The 15,446-nt window shown below is 41.3% G+C and overlaps 1 protein-coding gene across 5 annotated transcripts in view; it reads right to left on the bottom strand.

Annotated features, from left to right (window-relative positions):
• The window catches only part of ryr2a (ryanodine receptor 2a (cardiac)), a 273,470-nt gene that overhangs the window by 185,258 nt on the left and 72,766 nt on the right, over nucleotides 1–15,446 (bottom strand). For all 5 annotated transcript variants that reach the window (XM_062056398.1, XM_062056400.1, XM_062056401.1 and 2 more), the window contains exons 10-18: nucleotides 13,867–14,023; nucleotides 13,439–13,603; nucleotides 12,893–13,014; nucleotides 9,149–9,332; nucleotides 6,320–6,455; nucleotides 6,143–6,238; nucleotides 5,789–5,907; nucleotides 5,324–5,457; nucleotides 4,991–5,232 (exon numbers count right to left, since the gene is read on the bottom strand). In XM_062056398.1, the coding sequence (XP_061912382.1) occupies nucleotides 4,991–5,232; nucleotides 5,324–5,457; nucleotides 5,789–5,907; nucleotides 6,143–6,238; nucleotides 6,320–6,455; nucleotides 9,149–9,332; nucleotides 12,893–13,014; nucleotides 13,439–13,603; nucleotides 13,867–14,023 (1,355 nt within the window). The remainder of the gene's footprint in view (nucleotides 1–4,990; nucleotides 5,233–5,323; nucleotides 5,458–5,788; nucleotides 5,908–6,142; nucleotides 6,239–6,319; nucleotides 6,456–9,148; nucleotides 9,333–12,892; nucleotides 13,015–13,438; nucleotides 13,604–13,866; nucleotides 14,024–15,446) is intronic.

Here is a 15,446-nt window from a genome sequence, read left to right as displayed (position 1 = left end):
GAACCATGGACTCGGACTTGGAGGTGCTGATTCTCATCCCAGTCGCTTCACACTCAGCTGCGAACCGGCCAGATGAAGCCATCAGGACCACATTATCTGCAAAAAGCAGAGACCTAATCCTGCAGCCACCAAACCAGATCCCCTCAACGCCTTGACTGCGCCTAGAAATTCTGTCCATAAAAGTTATGAACAGAATCGGTGACAAAGGGCAGCCTTGGCGGAGTCCAACCCTCACTGGAAACGTGTCCGACTTACAATGCGGACCAAACTCTGGCACTGATCATACAGGGAGCGGACCGCCACAATCAGACAGTCCGATACCCCATACTCTCTGAGCACTCCCCACAGGACTTCCCGAGGGACACGGTCGAATGCCTTCTCCAAGTCCACAAAACACATGTAGACTGGTTGGGCAAACTCCTATGCACCCTCAAGGACCCTGCCGAGAGTATAGAGCTGGTCCACAGTTCCACGACCAGGACGAAAACCACACTGTTCCTCCTGAATCCGAGGTTCGACTATCCGGCGTAGCCTCCTCTCCAGCACACCCGAATAGACCTTACCGGGAAGGCTGAGGAGTGTGATCCCACGATAGTTAGAACACACCCTCCGGTTCCCCTTCTTAAAGAGAGGAACCACCACCCGGTCTGCCAATCCAGAGGTACCGCCCCCGATGTCCACGCGATGCTGCAGAGTCTTGTCAACCAAGACAGCCCCACAGCATCCAGAGCCTTAAGGAACTCCGGGCGGTTCTCATCCACCCCCGGGGCCTTGCCACCGAGGAGCTTTTTAACTACCTCAGCAACCTCAGCCCCAGAAATAGGAGAGCCCACCACAGATTCCCCAGGCACTGCTTCCTCATAGGAAGACGTGTTGGTGGGATTGAGGAGGTCTTCGAAGTATTCCCTCCACCCACAACATCCGCAGTCGAGGTCAGCAGAACACCATCCTCACCATACACGGTGTTGATAGTGCACTGCTTCCCCTTCCTGGGGCGGCGGATGGTGGTCCAGAATCGCTTTGAAGCCGTCCGGAAGTCGTTTTCCATGGCTTCCCCGAACTCCTCCCATGTCCGAGTTTTTGCCTCCGCGACCGCTGAAGCCGCACACCGCTTGGCCTGTCGGTACCTGTCCGCTGCCTCATGAGTCCTATGAGCCAAAAGAACCCGATAGGACTCCTTCTTCAGCTTGACGGCATCCCTCACCACCGGTGTCCACCAACGGGTTCTAGGATTACCGCCACGACAGGCACCAACTACCTTGCGGCCACAGCTCCAATCAGCCGCCTCGACAATAGAGGCGCGGAACATGGTCCATTCGGACTCAATGTCCAGCACCTCCCTCGTGACATGTTCAAAGTTCTTCCAGAGGTGGGAATTGAAACTCTCTCTGACAGGAGACTCTGCCAGACGTTCCCAGCAAACCCTCACAATGCGTTTGGGCCCGCCAGGTCTGTCCGGCATCCTCCCCCACCATCGCAGCCAACTCACCACCAGGTGGTGATCGGTAGAAAGCTCCGCCCCTCTCTTCACCCGAGTGTCCAAAACATGAGGCCGCAAATCCAACGACACAACTACAAAGTCGATCATGGAACTGCGGCCTAGGGTGTCCTGGTGCCAAGTGCACATATGGACACCCTTATGTTTGAACATGGTGTTTGTTATGGACAATCTGTGACGGGCACAAAAGTCCAATAACAAAACACCGCTCGGGTTCAGATCCGGGCGGCCATTCTTCCCAATCCCGCCTCTCCAGGTTTCACTTGACATGAGCGTTGAAGTCCCCCAGTAGAACGAGGGAATCACCCGGGGGAGCACTCTCAAGTACTCCCTCGAGCGAATCCAAAAAGGGTGGGTACTCTGAGCTGCGGTTTGGCGCGTAAGCGCAAACCACAGTCAGGACCCGTTCCCCCACCCGAAGGCGGAGGGAAGCTACCCTCTCGTCCACCGGGTTGAACTCCAACATGCAGGCTCTGAGCCGGGGGGCAATAAGAATTGCCACCCCAGCCCGTCGCCTCTCACTGCCGGCAACGCCAGAGTGGAAGAGAGTCCAGCCCCTCTCGAGAGAACTGGTTCCAGAGCCCTTGCTGTGTGTTGAAGTGAGTCCGACTATGTCTAGCCGGAACTTCTCCACCTCGCGCACTAGCTCAGGCTCCTTCCCCCCCAGCGAGGTGACGTTCCACGTCCCAAGAGCTAGCTTCTGTAGCCGAGGATCGGACCGCCAAGTGCCCTGCCTTCGGCCGCCGCCCAGCTCACTTCGCACCCGACCTCTATGACCCCTGCTATGGGTGGTGAGCCCATTGGAGGGGGGACCCACGTTGCCTCTTCGGGCTGTGCCCGGCCGGGCCCCATGGGGACAGGCCCGGCCACCAGGCGCTCGCCATCGTGCCCCACCTCCGGGCCTGGCTCCAGAGGGGGGCCCCGGTGACCCGCGTCCGGGCGAGGGAAATCTGGGTTCCTTGTTTTTAATGGACAGGAAGCCAATGCAGCAACTTTAAAACTGGTGTAATATGCTCCCGCCCTCTGGTGCTTGTTAGCACTGTAGGAAGTTCACTGCCATCAATGACTTGATGTCTGAAATGCAAAGTAGATCTATTGGTCCTGTGTCATCAGGAGACACGGCAATGTACAACTGTGAATCAGCAGCGTAACTGTGGAAACTGATGCCGTGTCTCCCAATGATGTCCCCAAGAGGCAGCATATAAAGATTAAAAATAATGGGACCTAAAATTGAGCCTTGAGGAACCCCATATCATATCTCAAGGGTTCCTGAGCAACATGCATCCATATTACATAAAAACATCTGTCTGTGAGATAAGAGCGGAACCAATCTCGAATGGCGACGAGTGCGCCTACAGGAGAGAGGTGGACCGGCTGGCGTCCTGGTGCAGCCTCAACAACCTGGAGCTGAACGCCCAGAAACCAGTGGAGATGATCTTGGACTTCAGGAAATTCAAAGCCCCACCACCCCCCCTCACCCTGATTGACTCTCCCACCCCCGTCTCCATTGTGGACTCCAGCCGTTTCTTGGGCACCACCATCACCAAGGACCTCAAGTGGGAGCCGACCATCAGCTCCCTCATCAAGAAGGCCCAGCAGAGGATGTACTTCCTGCGGCAGCTGAAGAAACTTAAGGTGCCGACCGAGATATTGGTGCGGTTCTACTCAGCCATCACCGAGTCCATCCTCACCTCCTCCATCACCGTGTGGTTCCCCAACGCCACAGTCCGGGACAAGCATCGACTGCAGCGCATCGTAAGTGCTGCTGAGAATGTGATTGGCTGCCAACTCCCACCCCTCCAGGACCTGTTCTCCTCCAGGACCAGGAGGCGTGTGGGTCGGATCACAGCTGACTCTTCTCACCCTGGACACAAACTATTCTCCCCTCTCCCCTCAGGCAGGAGACTATGGTCCATCCAGACCCACACCTCCCGCCACCTGAACAGTTTTTTTCCCCTCGGCCATCAGGCACATGAACAATAACAGGATCTGATAGCTCAGTTACAGCTCATGTTATTCTATTCTGTGTTGTATGTGTTTTATGTTGCACGATTGCGCCAAGTAAAATTCCTAGTTTGTGAATCCGTTCTCAAACAATGGCAATAAAAACTCTTCTAATTCTGATTCTGAATAAAAAACAGTACCACCAAATGTGATGGTCTACTGTATCTCAACCCATTTCTTATCTGTATGTACACTAACACATATTTGTATCTCTACATTAATGACCAGCTGCAGATGGAGTGACAGTGGACAAGAATGTGCATGAGTGCCCAACACAGACGTTAATATGACTTTAGGTTTGACATCTCCTCCAAGGTGGGGCAGCAAGATGGACAAAAGCATATGTAAGAGCGACCATTTTCAGAGAACGTGCCGGACTTAAGACAGCTCGGTCTTGTCCCCAGTGCTGGTATAGCTACTGCTTGTACTTACTCCTTTTTGTAGAATAATTTTTAATCTTCAATTCAGATCACCTCGCTCTATTCAGACAGCCTTAGAATAAAATAATCTGAATATTACAATTGAAATGGCAATATTTGACAAATCATAATGTCAACTGAGAACTGTTGCTGAGTTTTAGAAAAACATGTTCATGTTTTAGATTTCTGTTTGCCAAGTCTTTGTGCAAATAATGCATTTATTATTTATGTCTTGATTTATTTTGTTAAGTAATGCAAAGCAGAAATTCTGTTGTGTGACACAAGAAGTCATCATGAGAAATATTGAAAGCTATTGTGGAGCAAGGTGATTTTAAATATATTATTGTAACAATAAAAGGTGTTGTTCAAAGTTTTTTAACTCATAAAAAATATTAAAATGGTAAAAATAACATTGTACGTTACATAAGTGGTTGTGAATATACAGCCTGGCTGCATGAGATTCAAACTTTTGCGTTCCATCTTCCAAAGTCAAAATGTATCGAAAAAAGATTAATCATTATTTCTTAAATTCATACCATGATTTTATCTAACAAAATACTTAGATAAAAGACTTTTTACTGCGTGGCCACACATAAAGTCAAGGACGCATCCTTGGACATATTTGTATGATGCTATATATTTCAATTAAAACTGAACAAAAAAAAAATATTTTATTTAGCCACCATCTTATAACCGGATGTACAATATAACTACATTAATACAGCTCCAATAAATTAGTGTGGTTATCAATTACGTTTTTACAATAATTTCAATTTAAAACGATAATACTAATTGTCAGGAGTTTACCGCGGTTTATCATTAATGCTATTTATTGTTCATCCCTTATAGTCATACGACAATATTTTAACAGTGAATTCAATGTCACCTTATCTCCCTTCATTTCCTTCTGTCTTCTATGAGCAAGCCTTTGACAAGAAGAACTGGGCCAAGAAGAAATACATATGTACACTGTGTTCTGCCCACAACAAGCCACTTTGGGAAATGTAACTGTCATACAATGCATATACTCTATCATTGTACATCAAATAGAAAAAAAAACTATCCTCACCTGACCAAAGATGGAGTCCATCAAAGCCAAAGGAGTAGAGGTCATCCCCCACACCATTTCCCCCCCAACCCTCCCCACCGCTGGGGGAGGGAACATAGCCATTTGTGTTGGCCCAACCCACCCTGAGATGAGATGCCTCGGCTGTAACAAATGGCAACGCTTGGTCTATAATCAGCTCATAGTACCACTTTTTGTACTGTGCAGAGCCTTCACTGAGGCCCAGGAAGATATTGGGACGTATGCTGAGGCAAAAAGAAGATGAAATGTTGTTCAGAGTACTTGTATGACAACCGACATGTATCGTGACAGCTGTCACAGTTTTTGTGCAAATACCTGGTTATGTGATTGATCAGACGTGTCTGGAGTAACAAATCTCTTCCTGGCAGGAGGTTGTCACAGATCAGGTGCTGGTTGGAGCGTACTGCCACACCATGACACACACAAAGCGAACACAACACGTCAAGAACCTAAACAGCATGCACATGAGAAAATCATTGTCAGCATATTTCACTGTTGTAGTACAAATGCCAAAAAGCACACTGACTAAACTTTGGGAATCCTGGTGAAATTGATTGACTTGATGGTGTAATCATGTCATTCATAATTTGTATTAGATTTCTTTTCTGCACGCATGTTCCTGAATCCAACTTGCATTTGTATTGCACAATAACATTAGTGGTAACAATCTTATTAAAAGTGATGTGGAAGAATATCAGACCCTAAAAACATATATACGCACATACATACATACATAAAGGTAGAGTAAGCTCTATGGCTGATGACAAATTAGGCATTTACCTTGTGGTTGCGTCCATGTTTGTCCAAAAGAGAAATTATGGACTTGATGTGTCCTTCTTTGATAATGTTCAATGCTTCAGGACTTTCAACCAGCACACAGTGAAGCACCTCTAGAATGCCTTGAAAATATATTTTCAAACACATAATTATTTAAAACAAGTGTAACGCTTAGCATTTCCTGCAAAGAATATATCGTGAAATATTACATTATAAATTATGGTTCGCTTAGCTTTAGCAGTGCTGAAATACACCTACGATAAAAATGACAATGACTATATAATATCTAATTAGGAAGATATTACATACAACAAGTATAAGTCATATGTGTGTTCAAATAAAGACTTATTGGCTTACCAGAGGAGGCCTCCAGTCTCTCCAGTCTGCTAATGAGCCAGTCTAAGGAACCCGAAAACTGAGCACAGTTCTTTCTGTTGCCCCTGATAAGTGCAGCTAAAAAAACAATGGAGTGGAGATACCTCCAATTAAAAACGATTGTTGTATATGACTTGCTGTATGCGTGTTTGTTCATACCTAGAAGTTGATACAGAGAGTTAAGGATGGAGCCCCAGGCTTCTCCTGCCTCCCTTCCAGCTGCTTCAGTGAAATGAGCTGCACTGCTGTAGACGTGCAGCCGATCGATACATTTCAATACCAGGCTGATCATTCCCTATAGACACATATGATTCCTTGATCAGCCAATTTTTTTCATAGTGAAATATCAGAATACCCTCTGGTAAGCAAATACCAACTATTTCATATCTCTCTTTACATTATATTACATTTACATACTTTTGTTTGTCAATGCATGGTGCAATCTTATGTGCCCAATATATAATATTATATATTTATTGCTTATTTTTTGGTATTTTACTTTTGTAGCTGTATGTATAAATGGCACAACTGAAGTGTCAGCTGGTTGCATCAGCTCTGTGCTTTTTTAATGTATTTGATGTCCTTTGTGTTCTTTGATGTTTCACTCTTGTTTTATTTGTTTTTGGCTTTTTTTGTGGACTTTCTGTATATGCACTGCAACCACAAAATTTCCCCATTGTAAGATAAAGTAAATCCTAAAGTACATCTCATTACTGGAGTACAGAGAAGGCGGGGTACACCCTGGACAAGTCGCCACCTCTTGTGTTATAATGTTAATGATATACAGTATATGTATGTATTAGGGTTGTCAAAGTCAGTGCGTTAACTCACAAATATTATTGCAAGAATGATATATAAACACAGATGAATTGCACAATTTATTTTGACCGCACATGCTTCTTTACCTGGTTACTTGTGAGTTACAGTGCCTACGTCAGTGCGAAGATGAGTGGAGAGACTCCACTAGTGTGTTCACTGGCAAATTTCACTTCAAAATAAACCCCAATTATTTTTGAACAATTACATGTCATGCCATCGAGTAAAATATTTTTTTAAAAATCCTGAATGAAATTCTGACAATAACATTGCATTTTTGTCCAAATATGGGGTTATAATATGGGGTTATTTTAAAGTTAATTTAATTTATGCACACAAGTAATTTACTGCAAATAATCATGAATCATTAAAACAGAACAATTAGAACCATTTCCCTTGTGGATCAATAAAGTTTGTCTAAGTCTAAGTCTAAAACATCTAATCATTGTCTTTCAATTGACACAATCATGCGTCATCCTAGATACAGTATATCTACTGGAACACATATCACCTGAAAAGAAGACATGGTATCTGTTAAGCTGGAGTTTACAAAGGAGTTCAAAGATAAGTTTTGCTGATGCATTGCAGACAATTTTAAAGTGAAATGGCAAATGAAAACAGTACATTGAACTTAAACCACATGCAATTTGTATCTTCAGGGAATAAAAATGCAGTGCATCAGGAAAGTATTCACAGCGCTTCACTTTTTCCACATTTTATTGTTACAGCCTTATTCCAATATAGAACAAATTCATTTTTGTCCCCAAAATTCTACACATGATACTCTACGATGACAATGTGAAAAGTTTTTTTAATTTTGCACATTCATTAAAAAGAAAAAAAACAAACACCTTTGCACCTGATGCACCTTTGCAGCAATTGCAGCCTCAAGTGTTTTTGAATACGATGCCACAAGCTCGGCACACCTATCTTTGGGCAGTTTCAACCATTCCTCTTCGCAGCACCGCTCAAGCTCCATCAGGTTGGATGGGAAGCATTAGATGTATCTGTAAATTGCTGCATTCATCTTAGTCTAGTCAGGGAGGTGACCAAGAACCCGATGGTCACTCTGTCAGAGCTACAGCATTCCTCTGTGGAGAGAAGAGAACCTTCCAGAAGTACAACCATCTCAGCCACCAATCAGGCCTGTATGGTAGATTGGCCAGACGGAAGCCATTTCTTAGTAAAATGTTTGCCAAAATGCACCTGAAAGACTCTCAGACAATAAGAAACAAAATTATCTGGTCTGATGAGACAAAGATTGAAGTATTTGGCGTGAATGCCAGGCGTCATGTTTGGAGGAAACAGGCACCGCTCATCAGCAGGCCAATACCATCCCTACAGTGAAGCATGGTGGTGGCAGCATCATGCTGTGGGGATGTTTTTCAGCAGCAGGAACTGGGAGACTAGTCAGGATAGAGGGAAAAATGAATGCGGCAATGTACAGAAACATCCTGGATGAAAACCAACGCTTCCCATCTAACCTGATGGAGCTCAAGAGGTGCTGCAAAGAGGAATGGCGAAACTGTCCAAAGTTTGGTGTTCCAAGATTGTAGCATCGTGTTCAAAAATACAAATTTAAAAAATAAATAAAAAAATACAACTTTTCACATCCTCATTATGGGAAGCTGTCTGCAGAATTATGAGGACAAGAATTAATTTATTCTATTTGGGAATAAGGCTGAAATTGTGAGAAAAATAAAGCGTTGTAAATACTGTATAATAATTATTATCAATTATGCTACTGTCAATGAATCATCAATTGTTAAATAATGATATTATTAAAATTAACATTAGGGTTGTAAAAATAATGCAGTAACTCATGGAATTACCCGTAATTTCAAAAAACAGCAGTGCAATGAGGATACTTTTGATCAAATAAATGACATACATTCAATTTAAAACATTTATAACATTTCCCTGTATGACATTCTGATAATAAAAATGCATTTGTGTCTAAATATTAGGGTCTTTTTAGAACTTAATCAAAATCATGCAAGCAAGCAATTACCCGTGATTGCTCGTGACTATTTACATTTTTCTTTCAATTAGTCGTTTGACAACAGTATACCTGGCAGTGCTTTGTGTATTGTTGTTGTAATGGTTTTATGTTTTAATTGTTGTTAATTTGAATGTCCTTATAATATTTTTTATCACACACACATACACCACCTCTTCTTGGAATAGATTCTGCCGGTTCTTCAAAGCTCGTAGGCGATTTTGCTTGTCTTCATGGTCAAGGTGATCAGCAGGTGGCTGGAAGTATCCAATCAAATCTTGCAGACTCAGATTGATTGAGTCAATTGGTAGATCAAAATTTGTTGTCTTTCCTTTTGTTCTTAATGTGTCAAGACACCTGTTAAATATTGATTACAGGAAAAAAAAAAAATATTCATCACATCCTGAACTTCTAGATATACTACATACTGTATCTTCAATCAAAAAGTCACCTTTTTCTGTCTACAAGTGGTCCTCGAGTTACAATAATTTATGGTAACGGGCATGCTCCCATAAATTAAATTAAAAACGTCATTTTGGTCCGTTAAGAAGACATTCGCTTGAGTATTTTACAGGGTGCATGGCGCAATGATACAGTACAGTACGAAACGAAGAAAAAGTTAAAGTTAAGAGTCAATGGGAAACTGCCCTTTTTTAAAATTTTGCCTATCATCCACAATCCTTATGTAAGACAAAAATATGTTTTTGTTTTTTTCGCAATCTAACTACCGTATTTTTTGCACTATAAGGCGCACCTAAAAACCTCCAATTTTCTCAAAAGCTGACAGTGCGCCTTATAATCTGGTGCGCCTTATATATGGACCAATATTGAGCCACAACAGGTCTCGCAACTAGGGGATGCATAACATAACCCCAGCCTCTACTGTAGCGTCTATTCTATGCGCCTTATAATACGGTAAATAAATGGAAGCAAAAGACCCTATACAATGGAGTTTATGGAAGTCGCTCTATTCTGCCTATAAAGCCCTTGAAAAAAAATCCAAACGCCTCCATTCAGTTTTTATATACAGTATATGCTGTAAGTATATATGTAATGTAGTAACGGGCACATTTATAATAATATTTAATATTTATATGTTTTGATCATTTTAAACTTACCGCAGCGCAATAATTTCACAAACGCATCACACTGTTCGTTTTTTTCTTTGACAACATCACTGATTATTACTCACTGCAGACTTCATGAGAGCCAACAAACATAATAAAACATCACTCACTGTACAAGGTCTGCTGTCCCTGGGATGCCCACTGATGGGATGTTCATATATTCCCATTTAGATGAAGAATGACTCATAACCCTCTCAAAGAAAAAAGGGGGGTGGGACCAAGCATCTTTTTGTGTCTTTCTTGACAATCTTGGGTCTAAATTGGATGCCAAAGTTGACCAACTTATACGATTATGTCCTCATCCTTCTACTTTCAAGGTAAGAGACATTGTTTATGATCTAGAACCATGGATCTCAAGTACCACCTCAGAAAACACTTGGCACCCGACTATAAGCCGCAGGGTTTTGATGTGTAATTACCGTAGTATATAGGGGTTCCTGCTACCACAGAGGGGATTGTCGGGACAGAGATGACTGTTTGGGAACGCAAAGCGTCCCATTTATTAACAATAAATCTTTCAATCATTCAATCAAACTTTCACATCTTTGACATGGGGAACAGCATTCGTGCAGAGTACAAATAATACAACGGTGCAAATTAATACAAAGTGCTTGCCTGTACGTTATCAAAATAACCAGCCTACCGGTATATGAAAAGTCAGTCTTTAATCATTGTGTCATCGTCTTCCTCCTGCGTACTAAAACCACCGAAATCCTCTTCGTCGGTGTCGGAGAAGAACAGGCCGTAAATAAGCCGCACCCTTGTATAAGCCGCAGGGACCAGAACGAGGGGGGAAAGTAGCGGCTTATAGTCCGGAAATTACGGTATATATATATATGTACATACATATGTACATATATACATATGTATATATGTATACATGTATAAGTTAGGTAAATCACTACACTGACCTCACTTCAGAACTGTATAAAATAGTTTACAATAACTTTTTTCAGATTATTCCAATTCATTGTGTCATTGTGCTCAACTGTCAGGGGTGTGACATCAACAGATGCTTTCACACAGAACCGCGATCCCAATGATTTAAGAATGCATATATGTAATGCCAAATTGAAAGAGGGCAGTTTGCCAAAAAATCAGTCTAACCAGCGATAAAGCCTAATTTTCGAGGAATTCGATACACTGTTATGTGGAGCACACACAACAACATGCACACACAGACACAGACACATTCTTTGCAACACAAAACGGTAAAAATAATCTTTTTACAAAAATAAAAGATGTTGGATTTACAATATTTTTAGGATATGATTATAGAAATGTCAGTTTGTTAAAGAATGAAGTAAAACACGCTTTAGCTAACGAACGGAACAACAACACGTTGACATTCCCATCACTACAATATGAAGTATAAACGATAAACCAATGAATATTAAGAGAATGTGAACCATTACCACCTACTTCCCTGATGACATCCTTAAAGTTTTGTAATCAATCAGAAATATCCATCCATCCATTTTCTACCTATGTCCTTCAAGCAACTAAAGTGTGTCAAACATGTCAAATTTTGGAGAGTATTTAGGCATAGTAAGGGTGTATTTTTGAATTGTGTATAGTACTATTACACGTTTTTTATAATGTCCATATAGTTCAGTGGGCAAGTTGTGTGTTTTTGTACCACATATTTTAACGTTCTGTGTTGGTTTTTGATTAATGGACCATGAATTGGGAAGATTGTCTGAATTAGTACATTTATATTGAGTCTGTGCACACTGTATTTGTGTTATGCACGTGGTCAATAAAAATCGCTGTTGACCTGTTGAGATCGCAGATTGATCACGGCGCCACTAAAAATAGTTTGTCTCTGTTAGCGATTATAATAACAGTATTGCTAATACTTGGTCAGAATTCAGGTCACAAAATGTAAATGGAGTATTGTTGGCGATTTTTGGATGGTTATTTAGACTTATTTAGAGAGCTTTATGGGAGGAATGGAGGACCTCCCAATGGCTCCAGTGTAAAATGACTTTTATTTACAAGTTAGAATGCAATAGAATACAATCACATCTGTCTTCTTGTGTCTCATAATGATTGTGAACGATAGAAAAAAAAAGAAAAAAAGTGACGTTCCCCTTTAAGTGAAATTGGACATCACAAAATGCTCAGTGAAGTACAGAACATTAACGACATGCCCAATTCAAGCTGCTCCAACCGTGACTAACATCATGCATAATGATGGTATTTTTCAATAGGTGAAAGTATCTTCTACTACGAAATGTACAGCGTTTATTAAGCAGTGTAGTGGTGTCATTATTAAAACTTTCCCCCTCCCATGAGATCTGTCTCCCCCTGCTTTCAACGCCCCCTCCAGAGTACAAGACAACCACATGGACCAATGTAAGTAACTGTTCATTTAATTTTTGTAATTTATCCTTTTATTACTGTATTGTCTATACAGTATCTTTCATGTGTTGAGTACAGTGTGGGTGATTTGGATGTTAAATCACAGTAGCTATGACTTGGGAATAAAACTTGCACTAAAACTCGACTTGCATCACAGTCTAGAAACAGAACTTGTCTGTAACCGGAGGACCACCTGCATAGGCAGATACAGTACATTTGTTGCTATTTAAAAACATATATACTAAATCATTAATAGCTGTAACTCTTGCAGTATTTAGTTGACCTGCAAGCTTGTTATTTTAGGAATGAAGCAACCAAAAGCGAATGTTCAAAGCTAAAGAAAGACAGTTGATGTAAAATGTGCGGGGAATGAGTCTGTGTGTGTGTGCGTGTGTGTGTGCGTGTATTTTGTGTGTGCTAAGCCACCTGATGAAGAGGTTGAATAAGAACACAGTACTGCGAATTACTCTGGCAGTGCGACTCTCTTCATGCTGTGACCGGGACAGAGTCAGCCCGTCATCCATATGACCTTCGTTGTGCATGATGGCCTTGTGATGAAAAAACAAACAAATTAGAAACACACTTGCCTCTCCTAACAAAAGCTAGGAATTGAAGAAATCCAGGTACAACATCTTAATTAAAAATAATAATACAAAATGTAAATTTAGCAAAACGTAATTGTGCGACCTGTTGCCTTTTCTGATGTTTTGACATTTTAAAAAACAGTGAAATGACATGAGAAAATAATTACTGGGAATTATTCAAGACTGATTTAATCAATTAGATGAGCTAATTAGTCGGTAATAATTAATGTGTAAAGGTAGTTTGAAGAAAAATGACTTTAACCTAGTACATAACAACATTGATGTGTCGATGAATGTTGAGGTTATTGTCAGGATGTAGTAAAAATGTAATTGTCTGCTTTGGATCACTTACTCTTATAATCATAACACTTGAGTCATACATACATACCTTTCTCTGAACTTCGCCTATGCGTGCACTTTTGGCATCAACAGTCTGGTATGTGAGCCACAGACAAGTGTCAATGTGTTGAATGTAACACACTGAGTCACCATACTTAATGTCCGGGATTCCCATGCCATCCACTTCCTTTTTCACACCAATCTCAACCTTTTCCTGACAAAGGAAGAAGCAATTACAACATCACTTGTTTGTAAAACACTATAGACTACAGTCTACATGTAGGGTGAATGTTTGTAAGGACTTGAGCCACAGAACCGGAGGGTCACGGTTCAAGTCCTGCTGTAGACAAATTGTAACTAATTGTTGGAAAAATGTCAGTCAGCATCCTGACTACTATTGACATGCCTGAATTTCCACGAAAAAAAGAACTCATGAAAAAAATTCAGGAAGAAGAAAATCACTGAATGACTGTATACCTTGGAAGATCTGAAACAAAAGGCTGTTGACTTGACATCTGCATTTTCTTTTTCCATAAGCAGTAGTGATTTATCTTCTGTCAGACTCAGATACTTCCCACTAGTCACATGTCTCAGTCTGAAGGGTTGGCCCCAGCGAATGTGACTACCACTCCACCTGGATGCAAACCCAGACAAAAAAATCTTACTCAAACATGATTACATGTATTGTACATTAGTTCACTTTTACGTAATGTGTAGGATGAACCATTTTCAAGAATATTGATTGACTGACCAGGACTGAACAACATCAATAGAATAGTGTTTGAAATAACTTTTGCGTCAACTGTGTACTCTGCAATCTTGTGTCAAAGACCACTTAAAATTGTCATGGCTTCTCACAGAAAGGATCTGTGACATAATTCCATAAAACTTGGGGCCCCCTCCTAGACCTTATTAGGGACAAGCTTGTCATCACCCCAGGGGACGGCATGGCGCGGTTGGGAGAGTGGCCGTGCCAGCACTCTGAGGGTTCCTGGTTCAATCCCCAGCTTCTACCAACCTCGTCATGTCCGTTGTGTCCTTGAGCAAGACACTTCACCCTTGCTCCTGATGGGTCGTGGTTAGCGCCTTCATGGCAGCTCCCGCCATCAGCGTATGAATGTGTGTGTGTGAATGGGTGAACGTGGTAATAGTGTCAAAGCGCTTTGAGTACCTTGAAGGTAGAAAAGCGCTATACAAGTATAACCCATTTACCATTTACCATTTACCCCAGATGATGTAATTGGCACAATTTAGACAGAGTTAACCGTTGGAGAAAGACAACTCCAACTCCAATTCGTTGTGTTTATTTATCTATTTTATTTACTTTTTACTTGTATTATTTTTGTATTATATTTTTTATTATTATTATTATTATTATATACATATATTTTTTTTTCATTTTATCTTATTTATTCATTTATTTATTTTTAATATACTTTGTTAGATTTAATCTATATTTGCATATATTTGTGTGTATTTATATCTGATATAGGCACTAAGAGACAATTGCCTTGGGAACTGAGTGGGTGGGGGCTGAAAGGGGATGAAGGCTTGTAACTGATCTTGTGTTTATTATGTTTCATACTTGTACAAAACCCAAAACCAGTGAAGTTGGCATGTTGTGTAATTCGTCAATAAAAACAGAATGATTTGCAAATCCTTTTCAACCTATATTCAATTGAATATACTGCAAAGACAATATATTTAATGTTCGAACTGAGAAACTTAATTTCTTTTGCATTTTTACCATTGTGATACATGGTCTTTCCTTTTAACAACACTCAGTTAACGTTTGGGAACTGAGGAGACCAATTTTTGAAGCTTTTCAGGTGGAATTATTTCCCATTCTTGCTTGATGTACAGCTTAAGTTGTTCAACAGTCCGGGGTCTCCGTTGTAGTATTTTACGATTCATAATGCGCCACACATTTTCAATGGGAGACAGGTCTGGACTACAGGCAGGCCAGTCTTGTAGTCTTTTACTATGAAGCCATGCTGTTGTAACACGTTGCTTGGCATTGTCTTGCTGAAATAAGCAGGGGTGTCCATGATAACGTT

The sequence above is a fragment of the Entelurus aequoreus genome, linkage group LG08, assembly GCF_033978785.1.
Source record: "Entelurus aequoreus isolate RoL-2023_Sb linkage group LG08, RoL_Eaeq_v1.1, whole genome shotgun sequence".
Taxonomy (NCBI): domain Eukaryota; kingdom Metazoa; phylum Chordata; class Actinopteri; order Syngnathiformes; family Syngnathidae; genus Entelurus; species Entelurus aequoreus.
This window is presented reverse-complemented; position numbering and strand designations above follow the sequence as displayed.